General features: G+C 43.2%; 1 protein-coding gene across 1 annotated transcript in view; it reads left to right on the top strand.

Moving 5' to 3' along the window:
* The window catches only part of GAP43 (growth associated protein 43), a 55,100-nt gene that overhangs the window by 27,084 nt on the left and 3,610 nt on the right, over window positions 1-24,406 (top strand). Inside the window, exon 2 of the mRNA XM_083437234.1 lies at window positions 1,297-1,909. Within this exon, the coding sequence (XP_083293360.1) occupies window positions 1,297-1,909 (613 nt within the window). The remainder of the gene's footprint in view (window positions 1-1,296; window positions 1,910-24,406) is intronic.

Below are 24,406 nucleotides of genomic sequence, written 5' to 3'. Positions count from 1 at the left end.
TCATGAATGAGCACATGCTTTGTGGGCAGAAAGTCCAGGAGGTGGATTTAGGGCAGCACAACTGGTTTCGCCACACTGGGCACCAAGCCTAGGAGGGGCACTGTAGGACACTGCCACTATGATGTAGTGAATTGAGCATAACAGAAGGTGATATGCAGGAGCTGGGGTGCCAGATTTTGGCCTCACGCAGGGTGCCACTGAAATTTGAAAAACCAGAGTTTGCCCCTGCAAGGTAGGATCTCTGGTATCTCCAGTCAAAGCTGAGACGAACTCCCTTCTAGAACCTTGGAAAGTTGTTGTTAGTCAGGAGTGAGCTAGGCAAGACAATGGTCTGACTTGGTATATGGCAGCTTCTTGTGTTCCTAAGGTGGCGAGACTTTTTGCACCCATAAATGTTCATATGAGAATAGATGCCCCTTCAAAGAACCTGATGCCGAGCCACTTAGGATTTTGTAGGTCAGAACCAATACAGTACTTTGAATTGTACCTGGAAATTGATCACTGAGATGTGTTGCATATATTTGGCCCTGCTGCTGTATTTTGCTCTTACTGTTGAACAGCACATTTCAAAATTCTAAATGAGATGTTTAGTTGATGCATATACAGATCCATTCTATCATCTATCTATCTATCTATCTATCTGGCATGACCTGCAAGCCCTATGACAAGTATATGGCTTTTTCAGAGGCTTCTTCAGAGGCATTGCCAAAATCCTGAAGCTCTGGGGACGGGTCCTCTGCAGTGGTTGCCACAGTTCTGTGCTGACCATGGAAGGAAAGTGGCAGTTCAAGCCTGCAGCTCCTAAAAACTATGGAGAGAGTGCTTTCAAAGGCTCCTTGAATGTTGCAGAGCATGGGCTGAACATGTGTGGTCAGCACAGAACATCATTGTAGAGTGGCAGTTGCTATGGGAACGGTGTACTGGTGTTGAGTGACAGGCCGCTCACCTATCTTCCCTAATAAGTATAAAGTGTCTCTCTTAAGAGTTCAAATTATAATAAATATGGGATTGGCTTAGCATGTTGAATATGGAATGGAAGCCACATGCTGGATTTTCATTCTTTAATGCTGCATATTAGTAGTAACATGTTTTTCTACTATGAACTTTGCTTTTTACTGCAATGAGGAACCATTTTACCAGGAATGAGGAAAACGAAAGCCTCCTGTAATTGCTTTATGTTTGCTATGTGTGCTCTGCAATATGCTTGCCCAAACACCCTAACTAACTTTCACGGAATGTATTTGCTCGAGAGATTTCTAATCAAACCTCCCCTCTCTTTTCTTCTCCCCACAAAAGGTTGAAAAAAATGATGACATTGACCAAAAGATTGAACAAGATGGCATCAAACCAGAAGATAAAGCTCATAAGGCAGCCACCAAAATTCAGGCTAGCTTCCGTGGACACATAACAAGGAAAAAGCTCAAGGGGGAGAAGAAGGGAGATTCCCAAACTACTGATGTGGAAGCTGGTGAGAAGAAGGAGGAAGTCCTCGCCAATGGCTTGGCGGATGGCAAAGCTGCTATTACAGAAGCTGCTCCAACTGAGAAGGCCCTGCCTGCCGATGGCAGCAAAGGAGGAAGCACTCCAGCAGATGAGAAGCAGGGGGAGGGCACAGCTGACACTGGTTCAGAACAACCTGCCACAAAGGCCACTACTCCCGCTGCTCCGTCGGAGGAAAAGTCCGCTGCTGCTGCCGCTGAAACGGAAAGTGCCACTAAAGCTTCTACCGATAATTCACCATCCTTGAAGGCCGATGAAGCCCAAGTCAAGGAGGAACCTAAACAAGCCGAAGTGCCTGCCACTGTCACTACTGCCGTTACCCCCACTGCTGCAGAGGATGCTACTGCCAAGGCAACAGCGCAACCCCAAACAGACACAGCGGAGAGTAGCCAAACCGAAGAGAAGACAGGTACGCTAACAATAGCAAGGGAGGAAAGCTGTTTTGGAATGGAGATAGAGTGGTGATGTGTGAGCTAGGAATTGGGGATTAACATTAGGATTAAGCCACCAGTGGTCCTTCACGAGAACAGGTCAGGTGTAGCTTTAACGCAGGCAGCCATCTATCCTAAATGAAAGTTGGCAGTTGACTGGCTCTGTGGTACTGCTCCATGATAGAGGAGCCCAATTTACAGTCCTTGGGCTTTGACGTGACCAGCAAGAGATTTATCTCCCTCGCTCTCCCCTGCAAACCTCATAAGGAGATTTCACCCATAAGGAAACCAAACCTATTTTCAAACATTATGAGAGATACATTTTAAGTGTTGCAAGAGAGAAGTTTCGAAAACTGGGCGCTCAAAAGATTTTGAGCCTTGTCCACCACAATAGGGTTGGGTTGGGTGTCATAACATACCCCCAGCCACCAGATTATACCATTTATAATAAAGTTGCCATAATGTCTGGCCATTTCTGTCCATGAGTACTGCATTGCCTGATAAATCAACAACCCAGGGCAGCTGATTTGGGGGGTGATGAGAGAGCAGTAAATGGTTAGCAATTTACTTTATTGTTGTATTTATACATCCAAAAGGTGGGGAGAGGTGTTCAGGTGCCAGAATAACTTGACCAGCTTTGGGTACTGTGTGTCATGACTGGGCAGTGGGATGGAGTGTGGGGTTGAGTAGTGCAATTTACTGTTCCACCCCAGGCAGCAAACTGCCTTGGGCCAGCACAGGTTGAATTTTTTTAGTTTATTTCATTTATTTCATAAAATGCATGCACCGATTGATTGTAAATCAACAACAACCACTCTCAAAATGGTTTACAAAAGATAAAACAGTAAAATCAGAAAACTTCACAACCATACTTTTAAACCTACAGAAGTTAAAATACTGAAAACAAATGAAAATCACCTCAACTTTCTAAGCATCTGGGTAGGCTTGTTTTTAGCAGTTGCGGAAAGGTAAACAGCGTTTCCGTGTGCTGCTCTGGTTTGCCAGAAGCAGCTTAGTCATGCTGGCCACATGTCCTGGAAGCTGTACGCCGGCTCCCTCGGCCAATAAAGCGAGATGAGCGCCGCAACCCCAGTGTCAGTCACGACTGGACCTAATGGTCAGGGGTCCCTTTACCTTTACTTAAAAGAGTACAGTGGAGGTGTCTGCTTGATCTCAAGAGTCACAGAGTTCCAAAGTGCGGGTGCTGCCACACTAAATGATTGAATTCTTACTAATGTGGAATGGGTATTGTGTGGCACTTGTAGTAGTGACAATTCCACCAATCGAAGCTATTGAGTGGGCACATGCAGGGTAAGACGAATGGACACAAATGGCAAAATGATAGCGGTAAGGTCAGCTGGAGGTTTGTGGTGCAAGGGTGGTAAGGGGGAGACAATAGGCTTTGGTGTGATAACCCAGAAAAGGTGGCTTATAACTGCAAAATCTGAAACCAGCATAGGAATTGTACAGGTGGGCTCTATACTAGAGACTTAAACTACTAGTGTTTCCCTCTCCCATCTAGCTCAAGCATCCTGCTCTCAAAGTGGCCAACCAGCAGTTTTTGGGAAGCCGGCCAGCAGACCCTGAGCAAAACAACATTCACCCCACTTGTGATTCTCAACAATTATTATTTAGGGGCACGCCACACAGCAGTTATGGCTAGTAACCATTAATAGCCTTATTCTCCAAACAGCAATAAGCAAATAGTAAAATGTACAGCGTATCAGGCAGAAAGAGCAGCCAAACTGAAATGTATCCATTCTCCTTGGGTCATGTTTTCATATGGCTTGATTCCAAATGACTTCAATGGAGATGGGCCAGAGATGATTTTGAATCACAGTTTCTGCCAAATTGATCTGTAAATCTCATGGGAAAGCAATGTCTCCAGTACCATAAAGCTAGTAATCTAAAACTTTGAGTGGGATGAACTGAATAAGCAAGGACACATAGGTTATGTGTATAATAAACTTCACAATTCTGGTTGACAAGGGTAAATTATTTTCAGCAGGAACTGAGCTTTTCTTGCTGGGGCCAGGGAGAAGAAAGAGGTGGGGGAAGGGATGGCAAAGAAGGTGCTTAGGGGCATTTTCAGTCAATAGGCATGTTGAAAGAGGCTGCAAAGCTCATTTGCTCCCATGTAGTCCAATTAATCTCCGTGGAACTGTGCCATAGCAAATGGGCAGTGGAATATGGTCTGTGAAGAGACACTGGGTGCAGATGGCCCATCCTGAACTATGGCAAACCTTGCACAATCTTCCACTGGGTTCTGATTTAAATATTCCATTCTTTCATTTTCTGAATCAACCAATAGGCAGAGAGAGGTTTGTCTTGTAACAATTACAGTGGAGCCATATGCAAGGCAAGCATAGAAGCTTGGTAATGCCATGTATCAGTTTTGATTGTATTATGAAAGCACAGTGCCATGTATGCATTGTGTTACAATAATGCCAGTGTAACTCACTGTGAGGAGGCCAAGAAGCCTTAGGTTTGGCTTGGCTCTAAAGTTGTCACTGAACTTCTCCCTCCAGTGAAGTTTTTCATCAGAAAGATAGCAAGGGGTGGGAGGAGAGGAACAATGACAAAATAAAAAACTTAGATTCAACACCCCAGTAAAATGGCAACATCGCTAGGTAGAACTGGTTCAGCCAAACTATTCAGCATCTTACGCCCTAAATAGCTGAAAGATTGCCTCCATCCCTACAGCCTCTCTTGGGTATTAGACTCAGGAGAGAAGCTCTCTTGGTAGTACTGTCACCCTCAGAAGTGCAGGAAATGCAGCCCAGGCTTTCTCTGTGGCAGCCCCTACATTGTGGAACACCCTCTTCACAGATATGCATCTTGCATCTTCATTATACAGTTTCAGCCGTATGCTGAAGACATACCTCTTTGTCTTGGACTCTGAGAATTCAGGTATTTTTGTGGGACCCATCTGTTCTATATTTGGGTTAAACTATATAGCACTGCTTTTGCTTCAGATTGTTTTACTTGCCTTTATAATTGCATATAAGTTGTTTACTTCTTTTATATTGTTTTAATTGTATTGCTGTAACCTGCCCTGGGACCTTACAGTGAAGGATGGGTTAGAAATCCAATAAACAACAAAACAAATATTTGACAGAAACAGGAGCAAATTTGGATGCTCCTGGGCAGGCAAAACATCTTCGGGTATTTCAAGAGGAATTTCCAAGGTTCCATCTAGGATTTAACACTATACTTGAATTCCAGGCTCTTTGAACAGTTCACATGCCAGCCTGGAGTTCATGCTCCAGTTCACATAGCTGACTCAACTTATTAAGACTAGACCATGAATTCTGCAAGAAAACCTATCTTTCCTTGAACAAGTAAGAAGTTTGAGGGCTTTCCTCTACCCTTTGGCTCATGGTAGCAAAACCATTGCAAAGCCAATACAAAAAGTGATAGGATTGATTATATTAGAATGAATTGTAGGATAGTAGTGAGAAATTGATTGAGCTGATTGAGCTATTAGTGGAAAATTGATTGGGTTTTTTTTTTGCTTGGAATTAAGCTGAGCAAAAATCAATGTTTGCTTAGCTTAATTGGCTCTAAATTAACATTGTCCAAACATTTCATAAAATTGTGAAATGAAGACAGGAATAAAAATGTGTGTGTCTACTGATGATGCCATTTTGTGGGCCCTCTTGGATACAAGGTGGAATTAAAATAGATTGGGTGAGTGAATATTCACTTTCCCTTTAAACTATAATTGAAAGGCGAGCAGGGCCACTTAACTGCTTTCATGGCACAACATGAAAAGGTGCTTGCTCACTTCATAAATGCTCCACCCTACTGTCTCCACAGTCAGGTGCCTACCTTTAATCCACTTCCCACAAAGTAGATCCTTTCCTTCTCTCCCCTGAGGGTGCTCTATGGTATACACCATGCATTACTCTCTAAAGGGGCCAATGACAGCTGGCTTGGAGTGTGTAAGGTGGACCTGAACTTTCGTAGGAATTTCCTGAGTCTTCATAGAGATGCCTGACACTTGCTCTAAAAATCGTTGGCATTATTATTTCAGTGAGCAAAGGCTGGCACTGTAATTGGTAATGGAAGGCTGCCAACAAATAAATAAATCTAGTTGGCTACAAGATGGTATCATTGGCTGGCTAATTTCCAAGGCACACTTGGCTCCCACTATTACAAAAAAGTAAATGCAGGTCAGCCCACATTTTTGCAGTGGTGTTCATCTGGAATAAATTTTCCTATAGTTACTGCCTCAATCTTCTAATTCAAGGACATGATCTCATGGGTGACATTGACAGTAGACATACCCTTCCCTTTATTTGTCCTATGTTTGGGAAACCATGATGTCATCTGAAATCGAGCAGTATGCAGGAATTGCCTAGTGCATCAAGTAACTGCAATAATCAAGATATTTCAGGACTTACAATTATAATAATCATTTTTATTTCTTAACATCTGGCACAACTGAGCAGGAATGTCTCTTGTGCGGGATCCATTGAAGCGATTGAAACATGCAACTTATTCTTGTAGAGATGTGGACATGCACTGATCTTTTACAAAAATGCTTGCTTAAAACTGATATTGTATAGGACAGGCATCCCCAAACTCGGCCCTCCAGATGTTTTGGGGCTACAGTTCCCATCATCCCTGACCACTGGTCCTGTTAGCTAGGGATGATGGGAGTTGTGGTCCCAAAACATCTGGAGGGCCGAGTTTGGAGGTGCATGGTATAGGAAGTCCAGGTTCCCTCTCTTCTATCCTGTAAGGATAGTCCCTACATTTGGAATTTACTCAACCTTTCTCATATAAGGATCACTGTTGAACTTGGAAAATGCAACTGCTTCCCCCTAAGGTTCAGAAAATAGCTCAGTTTATTCTGAGTTCCATTATGCTACTGATGCTATCTCTCTGTCAACTTGTGAGCCACCAGGCTACCTTGTTTGTGCACATAACTTGTACTATCTCAAGGGGTGGGATGGAGCCTTGAGGGAGCGTAGGATTCTAACTTGGTTCCTCTCTTGCCACCTCACACTTCATGCTCTACCAGGATCAATGTCCTTCCAAGGCCCAAGTATCTCTGTGCTGGCATAAAGATTTTTACAGTGGTACAGTGATGTCCTCTGCCAGATCAGGAGGTGATCCTATCCTGCTTGCTGGGCATAATTTGAAGATATGATTGTTCTGAAAGTCACTGCAAAGTTATCACATATATACCAGCTATTGCTCTAAAGCAATAAAAAGACATTTTGTGGTAGATCACCTGGCTGGAAAAGGCCAGATTTTCATGTGACAATGATCTCAAGGGTTATGTAGCTATCTGAAGAAGAAAGTATGCCTCTGTACTCAGGAAAGTCAAATTATGCATGTAAAGCTGGCAAAATCTCTCTCTTTTAACGTGGCACTGTATCTTTGCTGCATTATTCTACATTAAGGCTTTCTCTGTCTCCCCACATTCTCAGGTGGTTTTAGGGGTCTTTATATCTCAAGAACCTATGGATAACTATTCCATTCTACTTTCAGTTTCCTGGTGGACATGGATCTCTGTAGATGGTTTTCAAAATGTTTGAAAAGCTCTATTTTATTTTATACAGGATAGTGGTAAAGAGACACATTTCAGCTACTTTGGGTATCACTTGTGCATACAGGATTGAGCTGGGGAAATGTCAGTTGTAATATAAAATGTATGAAGAAATCTAGTTCTAATGTGACCATTTTATCTGAGTATTTGAAACACCGTGCTTTGTAGCTGCTATCACACTGAGCAAATTTAGTGCCTGTTCCAATTTCACTTGCATTAATCCAGAGATCTATGCACTGATTTCTATTAAGTGAGCAAACACACTGGCTCCCCTGTGATGGCAATGGAAGGATTAACTATAATGTTCAATCTAGCTATGCAATGTGTAATTTCCTTCTTCGCAAGCTCTGTATAACAAGGGCCACATGTATGTCTAAACTTGAAATCATATGCAACCTTGCATTCTCCTGTGCAATGAAATCCAGTGTGGTTTCCACAAACTCCTTGTTCTTCCCTGTTTGTTTCTGGTCAGTAATGTTTATTGGCTTTATTGCTAATTATGAATGTTTTGCAAATACTCCTTCCCTCTCATAGATTGCATTTCCACTTTTAATACTAAGGAGTGATAAGTGCTTTCCCCATATTCTGGTATTACAACTATTGCTGGGCAATGTTGCTGGACTTCCAGCTGCCATGATCCCTAACCATGCTGGCTGAGGGGAGATGGTTTGTTTTATTTATGAATACTTTGTATTATTTTCTGTGTATTACTGCAGCATTTTTATAATACTGTTATTGTTTAACTGAACAACATTTGTGGTTCGAGGACCCGATCCCCGCGTAGTGGAATGAAAACACAAGGACACGTGATATAAGGTTAATGGGCAAGAAAAGGCCACAACTTTATTGATTACAGCAGTGAAAAGGTATTGGCTTAGGCATTGGATGTCCAAAACAAAGGGGGTTGATTCACCAGTAGGTGGAGCCTGTTGATGCTAATCCAACTATAGGCTCTCCCCTGATGTCACCGAGGGTCGTGCCATGGCCTCCCGCCAAGCAGGCATCGGACAGAATACATGACCGCCGGATTCCTTTAACGGAATACCCAAAATTGAAGGTGCAGGCGATGGCCACACCTAGCCCTTCGACACACCACAACACATTATTCCAATGCCTAACCTACCCACCAATACCACGAAAGTTGTGATGATTGCTACGAGGTAGGCGAAAAAACCAAAAAGCCTAATGCCAAATGGAAAAATTCCTACCAGGCCCCCCCGGACAACCAGGGCGACCAACCTAAGGTCCATAGCAAGGTCAAAAGAAAACTGAGACCCTGAGCTCTAAGGGAGTGGAGGGTGGGTGACTCGCGACGGGAAGACAAAAAGTGAGGCCAGAAGGCTGTTGCCACAGCAATTTAGGCTGCTAAACACGCCCCCTCGCAGGCACCTGGTTGGGTGCCTGCCCGTGGGCGTGGGCACCAGCCAGGTGAGTGGGAGGCAGGGGGCTAAGGCGGAGTCCGGCTCCCGGCCACAACCACTCCCCTCTCTTGCAGGAGGAGAGTCTTTGTCATCGCCTTGTAATAAATTTTCTGAAAAGGGGACTATACATTACTTAAGGATGGGATTCACTTAACAAACTGTGACAGCGGAAGTCCTGCACATTGTCAGTGGCTTCTGCAATGGGGCTCCCCACACTCCTCCTCCCATGCACTCCCCATAATTGGCTCAGGAGTGGGGTTAAGAACCCCGCCCCCAGAACCGCACATGGATGATTGCTCCATCTGGCAAGCTGCAACGCTTGCACAGAAGGAACGACCGCCACAGTGCTACCTTGAATTTTACCCAGAATAATTAAACAGCATAAGGAGGTTCCCAGGTTCCCTAGTCATGGCTTTGGACATTTGGCAGAAGGGCTTTCCTGGTGATTTGCTGACTGTTCCCAAGGAAGTCACATGCTTCCTTCTCGGTCCCCTTTTAAATTATGTCTCTTAATAAGGAGACACAGTACCATTTAGGCTTTCCTGAGTCAGTTTTCTGCCTGAAGTAGAGTACCAAATGATGCCACTCAGCCCATGTCTTATTCCAGCTTATTTGAGAGTTGCCAGGCACCCATTCTGTTAACTTTTAGGAATCAGGTTGAGACACATTTACTCTCTCAGCCATTTTAATTGGAAGTATGTTAAATATTGGAAGGATGCTATGTTAGCTGTTGCTTTCCATCTAATTGGCATTTAATCATCTCAAATTTTGCTGATTTTAATTGTTTAATTGTATATATTATATTGTTGTTGTTACTCAGTTTTATTGTACAATGTAAACTGCCCTGGGATAAATATTATGGGTACCATATAAAAGCCTTGACTGTCTGAATGAATGAATATTTTTAGAATATGTTATTGCAGCACGATCCCATGTCTGTTCAAAAGTAAGTCCTATTGAATGAAATGGGGCTTACTCACAGGTAAGTGAGGTTGGGATTGCAGAGTTAGTTACCATAAGTAAAGTATGCTTCACTGTAAAAATCTCATCTCTCATCACCAAGATCACCCTTAGAGAAAGCAACTCTCATTATGTAGCCCTTTTGTTCCAAAGGGGTTTTCTCATCCTCTGCTTCAAAGCCAGCTCTCATCTATTGCAAAGGGCTCCCTTTTCTTCCCCAGGTAACCTGAGCAGCAAAACAGACTTCAGCACAAAGATGGATTCTGCTTTAAAAACTACAACAACAACAACAACCAGTCAATGTCTCTAGCTTCCACATCACTGGCCAAGAGCTAGACTGATAGCAAGATAGAGATTATTTTCTAATTTCCTCCTAGGAACCTGCATATTAATTGCATTCTGGTGAGGAAGTAGCTTCAAACATGCTTGTCTCTGATCAGCTCAAAGTTTTTGAGAGCTAGGGATTGGGAATCTAGGAACTCTTTTAATGCAGAAGAGCCTGTAGACTGGCTGGACCCATAGAAATGTTGTCCCACAACTTCTAAATAAGGATAGTTCGGAAGTTCAGAAATCATTCCCTCTACTGCTGTTTATGCTCTGTGTCCTAAAGGGGATCTGTGCTATCCCAGGTCCTGATACTGGTTTGTGTTATTGGTGGAATGAACATGCTGCCATGTTAATCAAAATCTCTTCCAGGGAAGCGGAAAGGGGAATTGATTTTTAACTTCAGGAATCATCTGGAAATCTCTTCACTTATAACATAAGATAACTTTTGCCTTTGTCTATCTAGAGCATGCCCTCTCTTAAGAGTCGACATTTCATTTTATTTCTTGATTATACTCCAAATCTACTTTCCCTTGAACATGTTAACTGAAAATAGTAAGGTCTTGCTTAATTAAGTCTGCACTGGGATCTGGGTGGTTGTCAACAAGCTCAGTTTGCTCTGTATGGGTGACATACTGCTTGGCTAGGCTAGTGAGAAAAACCTATGGGAGTCTGGTAAGCTGGTAGACTTAGAAATTGGCAAGTGAGGCCAGGCTCTCTACACCTTGAAACTCATGTTGAATTGTTGCTTTGTTAATTGACCTATAGGCGAGAGTTTCTGCATTTCTAGCAGTGATGGGGAAACTTTTTCACACTTAGGGCCACGTGTCCTTCGTGCAGCCTTTCAGGGGCCACACACCAGTGAGCAGGGTGGGGCCAGAAGGAAAAGTGGTCAGAGCAATGAATGTAATCCCTCCACTTTGTACAGTTGGCTAGTTTCTACACACATACACATACCCCTCCTTGTTTTTTGACTACCCCTGCCTAAAATTGTCTATGCCACAATGAAGTGGCTTTGTTCCAAGTTGACTACCACTTGCATGCTAGTCTTTGCATGTTAGATATTCAATATCATTCAATATCAATCTGCATTTCACAGTTTAACCAAACTGTTGATAGAGAATAAACAAGGTAAGAGACTATGGGAATATTTGCCTTGAAATAATGGATACTTCTGAGTAGACATGTATAAGTTGATTAAGCTGTATATCTGCCAGGAAGTGTCAGAATGCAACTGGATTTGTTTGTGTCAGCGTATGAGTAGGGTGCCCTGGTTGGCCCATCACCAGTGAGGTGATGGGCCAATCAGAACAGGTATTTCTAGCATCAGAAGGGAGAGATTTTTGAAACAATGTTGTTGTTGTTTAGTCGTGTCCAACTCTTTGTGACCCCATGGACCAGAGCACGCCAGGCACTCCTTTCTTCCACTGCCTCCCACAGTTTGGTCAAACTCATGCTGGTAGCTTCGAGAACACTGTCCAACCATCTCGTCCTCTGTCATCCCCTCCTCCTTGTGCCCTCAATCTTTCCCAACATCAGGGTCTTTTCCAGGGCGTCTTCTCTTCTCATGAGGTAGCCCAAAGTATTGGAGCCTGAGCTTCACGATCTGTCCTTCCAGTGAGCACTCAGGGCTGATTTCCTTCAGAATGGATAGGTTTGATCTTCTTGCACTCCATGGGACTCTCAAGAGTCTCCTCCAGCACCATAATTCAAATTTGAAATAATAAGACCAATTAAATATCATCAGACCTATTATAATATCAGCAATAAGATTGCCAACACCTGCATTTCAAGCTAGCTTCTGATAACTATATACCTGGAGCGGTTCCCACCACCACCACTACAAAATAACCTACACATGCAGCTCTTAAAAGCACAGAATTAAGCTTTGAGAAGGCAGGAGATATAATGCGTTGTACAGACCCGAGAGCCTGTTGTGTACAGTTGAGAAATGGCAATGTAGTTTACAGCAGTAACACAATCCCTTAATACCAGCATCTAATAGGCTAAACATTTCAGATGAAAACCAAAAGCTGCTAGAATATCTTTTGGGATTTTGTGCTCAAAGGAGCAAATCCATTAGAAAACAGTCAAGGTTATATGGGCTACACTTTGTAATGTGCATTTCCACCTGTTTCACAGCATAAAGATCCATAGCGGAACATCCCTGCTAAGTGCACCTGGGCTAAGAACATCTGTTTATGGACTAATTCACAAGTGCCTTCCAATTTGTGAATGCCAGGGTTAGAAGAGTAAACAAACAAACAAACCAGATACTGGCCAGCACTTATTCTGAACATCTATAGCAGCTGCAGACGCTTAGATATAGTCTTTCCGCGAATACGAAAACAAGAGGGGCACATGTAGTCCTTTGTCTTATTGTAAAATTGTGGTATGGCAATACAGTCCTTGTCCCGAGTTTCAATACAGGATGAGTAAGTCCTAGTTATCCCTTTATTTTGTTAAAGCAAAAGCCCACCTTATCAAAGGGGCATCATAACATCAGGTTTCAGCAAAGCTACTCTAGGAGACAGGTGACTGAGAATATGGTCTCATTTTTTAGTACATTACAGGACTTCTAAGCTCCATTAGGGTCTTTCATGTGCTGAAAAATGGTTTCATAACAGATTTTGAGATTCATTTCGGAAGATACTGGGACATACAAATGCCCATGGGAAAAACTAGTGAATGGCTTTGGGGTGTGAGTTGCATTGTCCACTCAGCTGGCTCTTGCCACATCATGTAAGAGTAGTATACTGTTTAACAGAAGTAGCTGGTTTCTCTGTAAACCTTTTACACTGCTTCTGAAGAATGTGGACTAACTTTACAACCTTATAGACACTTAGCTGAACAGAGTGGGCAATACTTTTGAATAGGCATGCATAGGATTCCACTGTTAGTCTTTTTTAAATATGGCCCCAAGCACTTCCCTCAATAAATGGGATACTTGAAGTACCTTATGAATCTCATAAGAATAGAATAGTGTGAATTCCATGCTAACTAGATTTTAAAAATAGATTGTTTTACAGGAGAAATGCTGTAGCACTTCTACAGAACATCTGATTTGCATGTAGAAAGTCCTAGGTCCCCAGCATTTTCAGGCAGAAACCCTGGAGAGTAGCTGCCAATGAGTATAAACAATGTTGAGTTAGATGGACCAATGGTCCACTGAATTTCTGCAGAAACCTTGCAACCAAAAAGTTGTTGCCTATACCTATATTTTCTCACTAGAGCCTCTTTTGATGTATTCTCTGCCCTCCCTCCTCTCAAGAGGGGCCAGAACTAATTAAATGCACCTGTTAACATGACTCAGAAGTAATTACCATGACATTTTCACACCTGGGCTTCAATGACTCAGCACAAGAGCTCACTATTCCCTCTCTGGGCTTTTGGGGGTAGCAATTAATATGTCTGGCAGAGTGGGTGTATAAGGCCATCAGATGCTAGCATTAAAACCACTGCCTTTGTGGCTGGGCATGTGGGAGTTATTCACGGAGGGAAAACAATCTAATTAAGGTTGTCTTATGGATCACTATGCTGCCACATCATTCACAGAACTCAGTTTGTGTTTTAGGGGCCAGGTCTAGGGTGACCAGGTAAAAAAGAGGACAGTGCTTGTGTACATTTACTAGTTGGGAAGAAGACTGAAACTTACACCTGCTGAAATTCCCTCTTCTGTACAGCTATTTAAAGTAAAAGAACTTTAACCAGGCCAACCTAACTTGGGCCCAGTCTTGTAATTTCCTCCATGGGATGTTCATCAGAGCTGAACATGCCTTCCTGTTTTGCCATGTTTGGCTCAACAAGAGACAGTGCAAATTCATTCATTTCAAATTCCTTACACCTTTCACAATTTTGCTTTTTCTTCTTGAAGGACATGTTGTTTCCCTTTGAGAATTATCAGATGCAGGGAATGATCATGGTGGGTAAGATGATTAAACCTCTTGTGCCATTGTGTATTTCCATAAGTGCTTATTGCAGTGTCTGAGGGCAGTGGTGGGTTTTCTGGGATATGCCCTTGGAAGCTGAGCTATGTGAATCGTTTGATTTTGTTGAAGTTAGAGTGGGTGCATTTTGTCTGTGTGGATTTTAAACAAAGTGTGCTAATTGTGTTCTGGTTAAAGCCGCAATCTTATTACCTCTACTTAGGAGTAAGCCCTGTTGAACTCAATGGGAGTTGAAGTAGGAGGGACAGGTGCACTTCTTGAGCTAATAGTAGCATTGAAAGGAGTCTCATCATGAAAGGGTCTGAGTAGTCATGCTTAAGACTCTGCTATAAGTGCCACTAGAGCAGCTTTCTTCAATTGAGTACCCACCAGATGTTCTGGACTCCATTTCCCATCAGCCCCTGCCAGCATAGCAAGTTGTCAGGGATGATGGGAGTTGTAGTCCAAAAGATCTGGAGGACCTCAGGTTGTGAGAGCCTGAACTAGGGAGTAATTTTAAACCAACCAGGGTTGGCAGCTGGTTGGCAAGAGCAGAAGAACGGTAAAAATACATTTGAATGGACTTTCTCACTAACTGTCAAAGGATTGGTGCTCAAACCATTACAACTACCATCACTACCACTTTTTTCGCTGACAGCCCCAACAGATAACTTACAGTTTGCATGAACTACTGAGGTACTGGAGGTTTAATGTCAGGACCCTGTAGGGAGCAATCTGTTTCTGGATGGGTAGCAGATTTCAATCTTAAATTATGGCATTTTTATTTATTTATTACTAAGGCACACTGACACAGAAGTAACTGCTAAAAGAAAACATATTTTAACCCGTTTGCATGGCAGAAGTCAAATAACTCTGAGAGCTGAAGCAACTGATTTTGACCTCTGCCATCTTAACTGCAAGTGCTGGTAATTAGTGAGAGGAGGTAGCTGATGCTGTGTCCTCATAAGCAATTATGTTAGTCAGTGATAATGCTTGCTTGACAAACTAATATGCTTGCATGAATATTCCTAACTTCATGTCACAGGTCTGGTCTGGTGTATCTGTTGTTTGGTCCTTAACTGACACATCCTACCAAGGTGATACAATTGCAATATGTTAAATTAGAAACTATGGAACGCAGCGACTAACTGGATTTTGATTTGATTATGTTAATAACGAGTGATACTTATAGTCAATCTGTCTCTCTGGTGGTACACGAATGTTGTGTGATTTCTTCACTGGCATTACTGAAAACTTCATGGAGGGAGGGTAGGGAACAGCCATGAATGCTTGGTTACTTTCTTGGCCAGAGTTGGTCATTCAAGAGCAGTAAGACACATGGCAGAGCACAGTATTCCCAAAGCATTGCACACTATGCTAATGGCTCTGTTACTGAGCACTGTGTTGGTTTGACATTAATGTTTTGGTAGTTCTAAGGGAACTTCTGACTGTTCATACCTATGTTAGTGTAGTTCCCTTTACACACAGCTGAGATACGGAAGTCATTTCCCCATACTCCAGTGCAGTATTGGGGTGGAAGAGCCAAATGACTGGCCGATCCTTTATGGTAGCAATACACAGTGCTCAATAGCAGTGGATTGCACCAAAGTAATGTAGACCTATCACTGCATGTGGTGTGTGTCTGTACATTTTCTGATTCCATTCCATTCAGTTTCAAAGGTCTATCAGAATCCGTTTAGTCACCGCTACCAATACTAGAATAAAGTCTGGAAAACAGCAGTATACAATATTTGAGCAGGTAGTGGGACAAGTCTTTGAATGAAGAAACAGGCACATATTGACACAGTCACCTATTAGTTCATGCTGAGATTGCTAGAGTGATACTTGGAAAACTTGATTCTGTGAACATCTTGTGCACTTGTTTCAATTTTCTGGACCACAGGGAGTTAAATGAAGATATAACACTACTGTACTGATTTCACATCATTTCCCCCCTGCAGTGGGTGGAGGTTTTGTATAAATAAAAGCAAGTTTGTATGACAAGGTATTGGACCATTGGGTTGGGATGCCCTGCTCTTTTTACATAGGAGTAACTAAACCACAGGGATGCGGGTGGTGCTGTGGGTTAAACCACAGAGCCTAGGACTTGCTGATCAGAAGGTCAGCGGTTCGAATCTCCGCGACGGGGTGAGCTCCCGTTGCTTGGTCCCTGCTCTTGCCAACCTAGCAGTTCGAAAGCACGTCCAGCGGGAAGGTAAACAGTGTTTCCGTGTGCTGTTCTGGTTCGCCAGAAGCGGCTTAGTCATACTGGCCACATGACCCAGAAGCTATACACTGGCTCCCTCAGCCAATAAAGCGAGATGAGCGCTGCAACCCCAGAGTCAGTTGCAACTGGACCTAATGGTCAGGGGTCCCTTTACCTTTAACTAGCAAGTTGTTGTTGTTGTTGTTGTTCAGTCGTTCAGTCGTGTCCGACTCTTCGTGACCCCATGGACCAGAGCACGCCAGGCACTCCTGTCTTCCACTGCCACCCGCAGTTTGGTCAGGTTCATGTTTGTAGCTTCGAGAACACTGTCTAACCATCTCATCCTCTGTCGTCCCCTTCTCCTTGTGCCCTCCATCTTTCCCAGCATCAGGGTCTTTTCCAGTGAGTCTTCTCTTCTCATGAGGTGGCCAAAGTATTGGAGCCTCAGCTTCACGATCTGTCCTTCCAGTGAGCACTCAGGGCTGATTTCCTTAAGAATGGATGCGTTTGATCTTCTTGCAGTCCATGGGACTCTCAAGAGTCTCCTCCAGCACCATAATTCAAAAGCGTCAATTCTTCGGCGATCAGCCTTCTTTATGGTCCAGCTCTCACTTCCATACATCACTACTGGGAAAACCATAGCTTTTACTATACGGACCTTTGTTGGCAAGGTGATGTCTCTACTTTTTAAAATGCTGTCTAGGTTTGTCATTGCTTTCCTCCCAAGAAGCAGGCGTCTCTTAATTTCGTGGCTGCTGTCACTTAACTAGCAAGGGCTCCCCTTAATTAAGCTTGTCCTTAGATCAGGAGGAGGAGATCTCTCTGTTTATCCTCCCCACTTTTTCCTCTCAACTATGAAAACAACCAGTTGACTCTTCTCTTCCTGAAACTTGTTTTAGTGCTATTGCAAGTCTGTGTGTATCTGTAGATACACACTGAGGTGAAAGAAGGTCAAGTAAGCCTATCTCTTGGATTGTTGGCCAATTTGCAGAGACAGGCAAAGTCGTCTTGGCCACCTCCTTTATATGAGAGATATAGGTTGGTGATGGAGCACCGTCTTTTGAAAAACCTCAGAGCTATAGGTTATCCAGAACATCAGAAACCAGATGTTCTGCTATGCTCCTTGGAGCAACATTTTAGGCATCTATTGCACAGTATTTAGTGAGAAAATAGCAACAGTGCCATCTGCTGATAATTAAGGAACTGCAGCTATTGCTCCACTCATTGAGGCCTTCAACAGTTCTCATGTTCAAACAGAATTCATTACTCAAGTAATTTTTATTATAGAAATCCTGTACACAAAAGGGAAAAAAAAGATTGCAGTGGAAAAGCATCTGCTCCTTATGACCACGTGCTTTGCATAGCATTTAAAAAAATACAGGGTGCTGAATTTTCCTCTTGTAAGTTACAAATTGTGAGATTTTTTCCCAGAGGTGTAGCAATGTTAATCTCTTGCATCGAAAACACTTTAAAGACATTGATGTGTAAATAAGCACATACAGTCGGCAGCCCACATGGTCTTAATATTATCATTTTAATATTGCCATAATCATTATTGATATATTTCATCAGGAAGGCAGGTGAGAGTCAATAATAATAATTTACTATTATTATATTTATACCTCACACATCTGGCTGGATTGCCCTAGCCACTCTGGGTGGCTTCCAACAGATATGAAAACATAACAAAACGTCAAACATTAAAAACTTCCACTTACAGGGCTGTACCAAATGGTTTCTGCCTTTAGTTTGAGCATTATACAAGCAATCTTTGATTCAGGAGACAAGATGGAACTCTAATAATTACATTAAAATGGTAACAATGGCACAATCTCTCTTTCTTTTGTACAGAAAATGGAAAAATGGATTCTGGATGTCATTTTAACACCCATCCCAATTTTGTCATTTTCTCTTGTAGGGATCAATACCATCTCATAGCATGAATCCTTCCCCACCTCTTGTTTCCATGGCAACGCCTAGCAGTCAGGATTTTAAGGCCTACTGAAGGAGTGCCACACATACTTAGGTGACTCATAAATGGCATGCTGCTTTTTGACTATGGAGCTGGAAGACTACAACTGAAGTGGTATTTCGGGGCAAGGTCATAATTATTTGTTTGGGTCCAACATTCATAAAGGACTGCCTCCTTCAGCCTTCCCAGACCCTCTAAGTGTCCATTTTCCAAGGACAGTCCCGAATTTACAGAAGCCATCCTGGTTTCTGATTTGATCCCAGAATGTCCATCTTTTCCTTAGGACATCCCTATTCTCATCCTGAGCTAAGGAGATAAGTAGCTATACAACCTTTAGAAGACATCTGAAGGCAGCCCTGTATAGTGCAGTTTTTTAATGTTTAATTATGTTTTTATATGTTGGAAGCAACCCAGAGTGACTAGGGCAGGCATGGCCAAACCTGGCCCTCCAGATGTTTTGGGACTACAGTTCCCATCATCCTGTTAGCTAGGGAAGATGGGCGTTGTAGTCTCAAAACATCTGGAGGGCCAAGTTTGGTCATGCCTGGACTAGGGCAACCCAGCTAGATGGGTGGGGAATAATAATAAAAGTAATAATAATAATAAGAAGAAGTCCCTATTTTCATCAGAGAAATGTTGGAGGGTATGCCTTCCTGCTACCTAAAATCTAGTAGTGAGGCCCTTATTTGTGTCCCATAGAAGCACAGTTGGCTGTGATCATAGTTAGGGCTTCTTCATTGGCTGAACGCAAACTGTGGAATACCTTGTCCCATGAAGTTTAGGTGGTCCATCTTTAATCACCTTCTGCTGACTATTAAAGACTTAAAAAAAATATGTTATGCATGCACACACCCATAAAATGTATATTGTAGGAAGCATCCCACAGCTATTGAAGATTTCTTTTTGTCTCATTTTGGTAAACTTGTGTCGACTTCAACTGTGTAAAAACATTGACCAGTCCTTCATGGAGTACAGCACTTGAGACTGCATTCACATTAGTACCAGTCTCCACATACTTCTCTCAGAAAAAAAATTGAGAGTTTAAAAATAAGCACTCCAAAGGGCTAGGAAAAAAAAATCTTTGCGGAACAACCACATGGGGTAGAAATAGCTTTTTAAACACTTGTACATGCAACATCTCCTTGCCAGCTGCCAGATGTCAACCCACAGCTGGAAACATATCCATGCCTGCAAATTCAAGCTGTGAAAAACACTTCACAGCTGTAGTTATGGTAAAGTCAGAATCCATACTTGGTAGGAATATCATGCAGGTGCTTCTGTCTGGGAGAACGGATCTTCGGAAGTCTATAACCCAACCCACCCGCACACATAAAAGCACTTAGCACAGAAAGCCTCTTTTGAATCATTTCCATCTTGGCAGATTTCAGATCCCTAATGTTTCCTGCACTCTGTGGACACACTCAAAACAACATATGCCTCAAGTGACTGCACCACAGAAGGTGAACCACATACTGAAGGGTGACGGCATGCTCATTAGAATTCACATGCTTCGACAACCAAACTGTTCTTGAAACAATTATTCCATTTGCCTCTGAACTTTTCTGACTGAACTTTTCAGTGAATGTTGTTCTGCTGCATTCTGGATTCCTCCCTCTTTTTTGTTGTTGTTGATGACACATTACCACAGTCTATCAGAGCTTTTTTTTTTAAGGTAAAAGCCCCAAAGAACAGTGTTTGGGGTGTACCATAGTCTTAACAAGACAAGATCTAGCACAGGGAATCAGATCTCAAATTTTAGCTGTGACCTGTGCAATGCTAAAATGTGGAACCCCCTGCCTCTCATGCAATGTTCTACAGCATCGTTGTGGCACCCCCTTTAGCATGGTGCCCAGTGTGACTGCACTGGTTGTGTTACTCTAAAACCGCCTCTGGTCAAGGTTCACACAATGTACCAGAAGCAAAGGTGAGGAGACTCCACAGTCAAACAAGCAACCAGAGTTAGAGAGATATATTGCTTCCTAGACCACTACTGCTAATCCCCAGCTGCTAGTGGTAAAAGAATTTCAGGGGTAGTTTACTCATGTGTAGAACCCCTTACTCACAAACCACATGATGACTCGGGATCCATAGATGCATGCTGTGATGTCTCTCTTATGCCAGGGCCTTTTGTTACTTGTGTTTTCATGGACCATGGGATAACTCCACCTCCTCTGACAGCTCCAAGGGCTCCTCAGCTGGTCCCACACTGAAGGGCTCCTCAAGGGAATCCACAACCTGCCCTTGACCTGTGGAGTGTCCGATTTATCCATCAAGGACTCGGCATCAGGATCAGGCATGTCAAACATTAGGAAAACATGCCTATCAGTGGAGCAGGCTGCCTCTGAAAGTGGTGGACTTGCCTTAGCTGAAAGTTTTTAAGCATAAGCTGGATGGCCACCTGTCAGGGACATGGTCATTCCATCTAGCCTTATAGATCTTGCATTGAACAAGCTCATCATCCCTGACCACTAGTCTTGCTAGCTAGGGATCATGGAAATTACAGTCCAAAAACAGCTGGAGACCCAAGTTTGGGAAACACTGGACTAGACAATCTCCAAAGTACCATCCAACTCCTATTGTCAGCAATTAGGTAGAAACACTCAAGGGAGAAGGGTGAGGATGGTGGGCCAGAGCACTGTCCATTCCCCCAAGTCACCACTTCTTCTCTTTTACCTCTGAGCTGCCCTCAGAGCTACAGAGCTGGCCAGATTTGGCTCAGGGGCTTCCAAGTGGAGATTCTTCCCCTACAAGACCTGAATGTGAGTGAATCTTTGGGTTTAATCCATGAGCCATCTCCACATACTGCGCTGCCTCTTTGCAGCTCCCTGCACTTCCATGCGCTCCCTTACCGGCTGACTGAAATAAAACAAGCACGCTGATGAAATGTGTCTTCAGGATGATAGAACCGCTGTTGGCGGAGTGCTGTGTTATTTCCTCTGGAGCCGGAGAGAGTGAGTGGTGGGAGGGGGAGGCAAGCATTCAACAGGGAGACCTTCCCCTCCAAATAGCCCTAAATGTACCTGACAGTCTGCCATCCCCTCCCTGGGGTCTTTCTTTAGGTACAATTAAGGATTCTGTGCTGGTGGAGGAAGCTCTGATGTTACTGTGTGAGCATGAGAGAAAGAGAGGGGGGGGGGAGAGAGAATGAGAGTTGGGAAGGATGGAGAAATGAGCAGCAAGGCGTATCTCAGGCATTTTGTTCTGCTGCCTGGGATATTCTCTCTCTCTCTCACTCTCTCTCTCTGCTGAAGGTAGCTGTGGAGAGAGGAATGGGTGAGCTCGTCTTTCCTCCTGTGAATGCAGTCGTAACAGGGTTGAGACATCACATTCACAAAGAGCATCACTCTCTCTCTCACCTCCCTCCCTCCCACCACCAGCAGCAGCCCCCTTGAGTGATTTCTCTGGAGAGACATTACTGCTTTTGCCCATCAGCCAAAGTTGGAGGGTTTCCATGACGACCAGGCAGCTGGTGTCTAGACACAGTGAGAGATGCCTTGCAATGGAGCTGTGGTGCTCTCGCTTCCCTTCTCAACCCATACATACAAAAGCACACGCCCTGTGTTGCCTCCTCCCTCCTCCCCATTTACTACACACACACACAGACGATGGTGTTTCTATTCCACAATCTTTAGCAAGAGGAAAGGATGGTGCAAGAACACCAAGCAGAGCCTCCATCTACTCAGATTAATGAAGTCAGGAGGATGTTGCTTCGATGGATTTGGAGAGTGCTTAATTGGGTCAGGAAACAGCAAGCATCTCTCAGGATAACACAAAGAGCTCCCTACCTCCCTTCTGCTCTTCTGTTAGGTTGAGGAAAATAGGTACATTAGAGAACACTTTTGTGTGGTGGGTGGGGCAGGAAGGAATAAAGCGTGTATAATATACATTTTGGGGGGAGCATACAAGGTAATTCCTAAAATACTGGTCACCTGAAGTACTGTTAGCCCAAGACGATGCATATCTTCTGTGACAATCAACCTGTTTTATTGAGTCTGTTATTTTCAGCTCTTTATTTGCTTTACTTTTAAATATATTTTTATCCCCCCTTTCTGCCAAGGTGGTTTGCATTTTATAACCATAGCTTCTAATCAAAGAGACATGATACAGAGTTGGGAGGTTAGAGGAAGCAAAGCAAATTCAGACAACAGTTCTTTCATACTGGTTGCATAATGAACAACACAATCCTATACATGCCTACTCTGAAGTAAGTCCTGTGGGGTTTCATAGGACTTATTGCACCTAAAGTGTGCATAGGACCACAACAAAAGCTATAGAAGGATCAGGTGAGATGGGCTTTCTGGAGATGTTTCCTGGAGAGGAGAAGCTAAATCCAGAAGTGGCTTTCTGGGTGGGATGCAGCCACAATGCTACCTTCCTGGTATGTGCGCCACTGCTGTTTTCGAGAAGGGAGGTGGGTGGGAAATTTGTGCAGTGCAGACACATCCGCAGGAATCATGGATTGGCTCCACTGGTGCATTTGCACCACACTGACCTTCCTGCCCCTCCCCTTGCTCCCAACAAGCAAGTAGCCATGTTGGCTATGCTGTGCTTCCACAATCAGAAACATTAACACAGGCTTTACTGATGTTCTTAACAGTGACCCAGCTGCCAGAAAGCTAGTGTTGCAGCTCCATCTCACCTGAAGAGCCCCTTCTGCCCAAATCCCCATCCCATCTGAAAGAGATGTAGCTGTGTCGGTGCTGAACTAGTGCATGCAGGTGGTAATGGGCTGGATGAGGCCTGAAAACATTAAAGCTGACAAGATGGAGGTTCTGTTGTATGTCCAGAAATTGGGTGTTTCGCTTGTTCTGGAAGGAAACACACTCATCTTAAATGAGCAAGTAGGTAATCTGTGGTTGCTCCATCTCTGTCACTGGAGGCCCAGGTAGCATTCATGGCAAGCAGTGTGTATTTCCATTTTTTGTCATTCTTGGACCACAGGGTTGCATGCTCCAATAACTTCACATGTCAATTCTTATAATCTGCTACATTGGGCTACACTGGAAGACATACCCTCCAACATGACGTGGCCCAAAACTGGGGCACCATCTTCTGGGTCTGCAGTTCCACATGAGTCACGTGACCTGTGCAAGATCAAGGTTCCAGAAAAAGCGTTTTCTTTTCAGGCACGATGCCATGCAAAATTGCTGCCCCACAAAGCGCCATGCATGAAAAAAGTGGGGGAAGCCATTTAATAAATTTGTAGAGCACTATTTGAGACCCTTTAACTAGATATCCTGGGACTGAACCTAAGACATCTGTGTGCCAAACCCCATTATTGAGCAGTAATATTTCACTTTTCTAAGATTCTATATCTCCTGATGAAGAAATGGCTTTCCTTTCTCAATGGAGGACCCCACCCCCACTATTTTATTATATGTTGGCATATAAATGCTTTTATAAATAAAATGAATATATTATCGACATTAATTTATTAGTAGCCTTCTATATAATCATTTCAAGGTGATGAAGAATAAAACCAGAATAAAAAACAGCTAAAAACACATAAATATAGCATTAAGTTCCAATTTTAATCAATTCTTAAAGGGGAAAAAAATCATCTAATATGTTGATGCCATAAAACATCCTTGCTTTTCATTACAAAATCTCACCATTATTATTTCTGTAGACTTTGGTATACACAAGCAGATATCCACCAAATTCACTAAACAAAAGATAGTTCCTAGAAGCAAATATTTTTCAAACCCTGGGTTATGAAACTGGCTTGTTTAACTAGCCATTTTTTTAAAGCAAACCAAGATTCCTGGATTGTAATGCTAAGTTGGCTCTTGGAAAGTTAAACTAAACTAGGAGAAGTCTTCTGGGATGCATGGGATGGGAAGGGGGAATACACCTGCCTGACACTTCACTTGGGCTCTTGGGAGGTTCATCAACGTAATGCTAAACCATAGTTTAACGTTACACGTGAATGCAGCCATTAGCTTTACTAGTCCTAGGCAAATATAAGGCTAGGAACAGATGAATGCTCACCTGATGAAATGCGGCTAGATTTGGCCCACAGATTTTCTAATGGAAATCTTGCCTCTAGGAAAGTGAAGTTCAATTGACTTCCAAGTTGCTGTGCCTTAGATCCAGTGATAAAAGC

Source organism: Podarcis tiliguerta (genome assembly GCF_965153285.1).
Source record: "Podarcis tiliguerta genome assembly, chromosome: 4".
Classification (NCBI taxonomy): Eukaryota; Metazoa; Chordata; class Lepidosauria; order Squamata; family Lacertidae; genus Podarcis; species Podarcis tiliguerta.
Note: the sequence above shows the minus strand (reverse complement) of the source record. Positions and strands in the feature narration are given on the sequence as shown.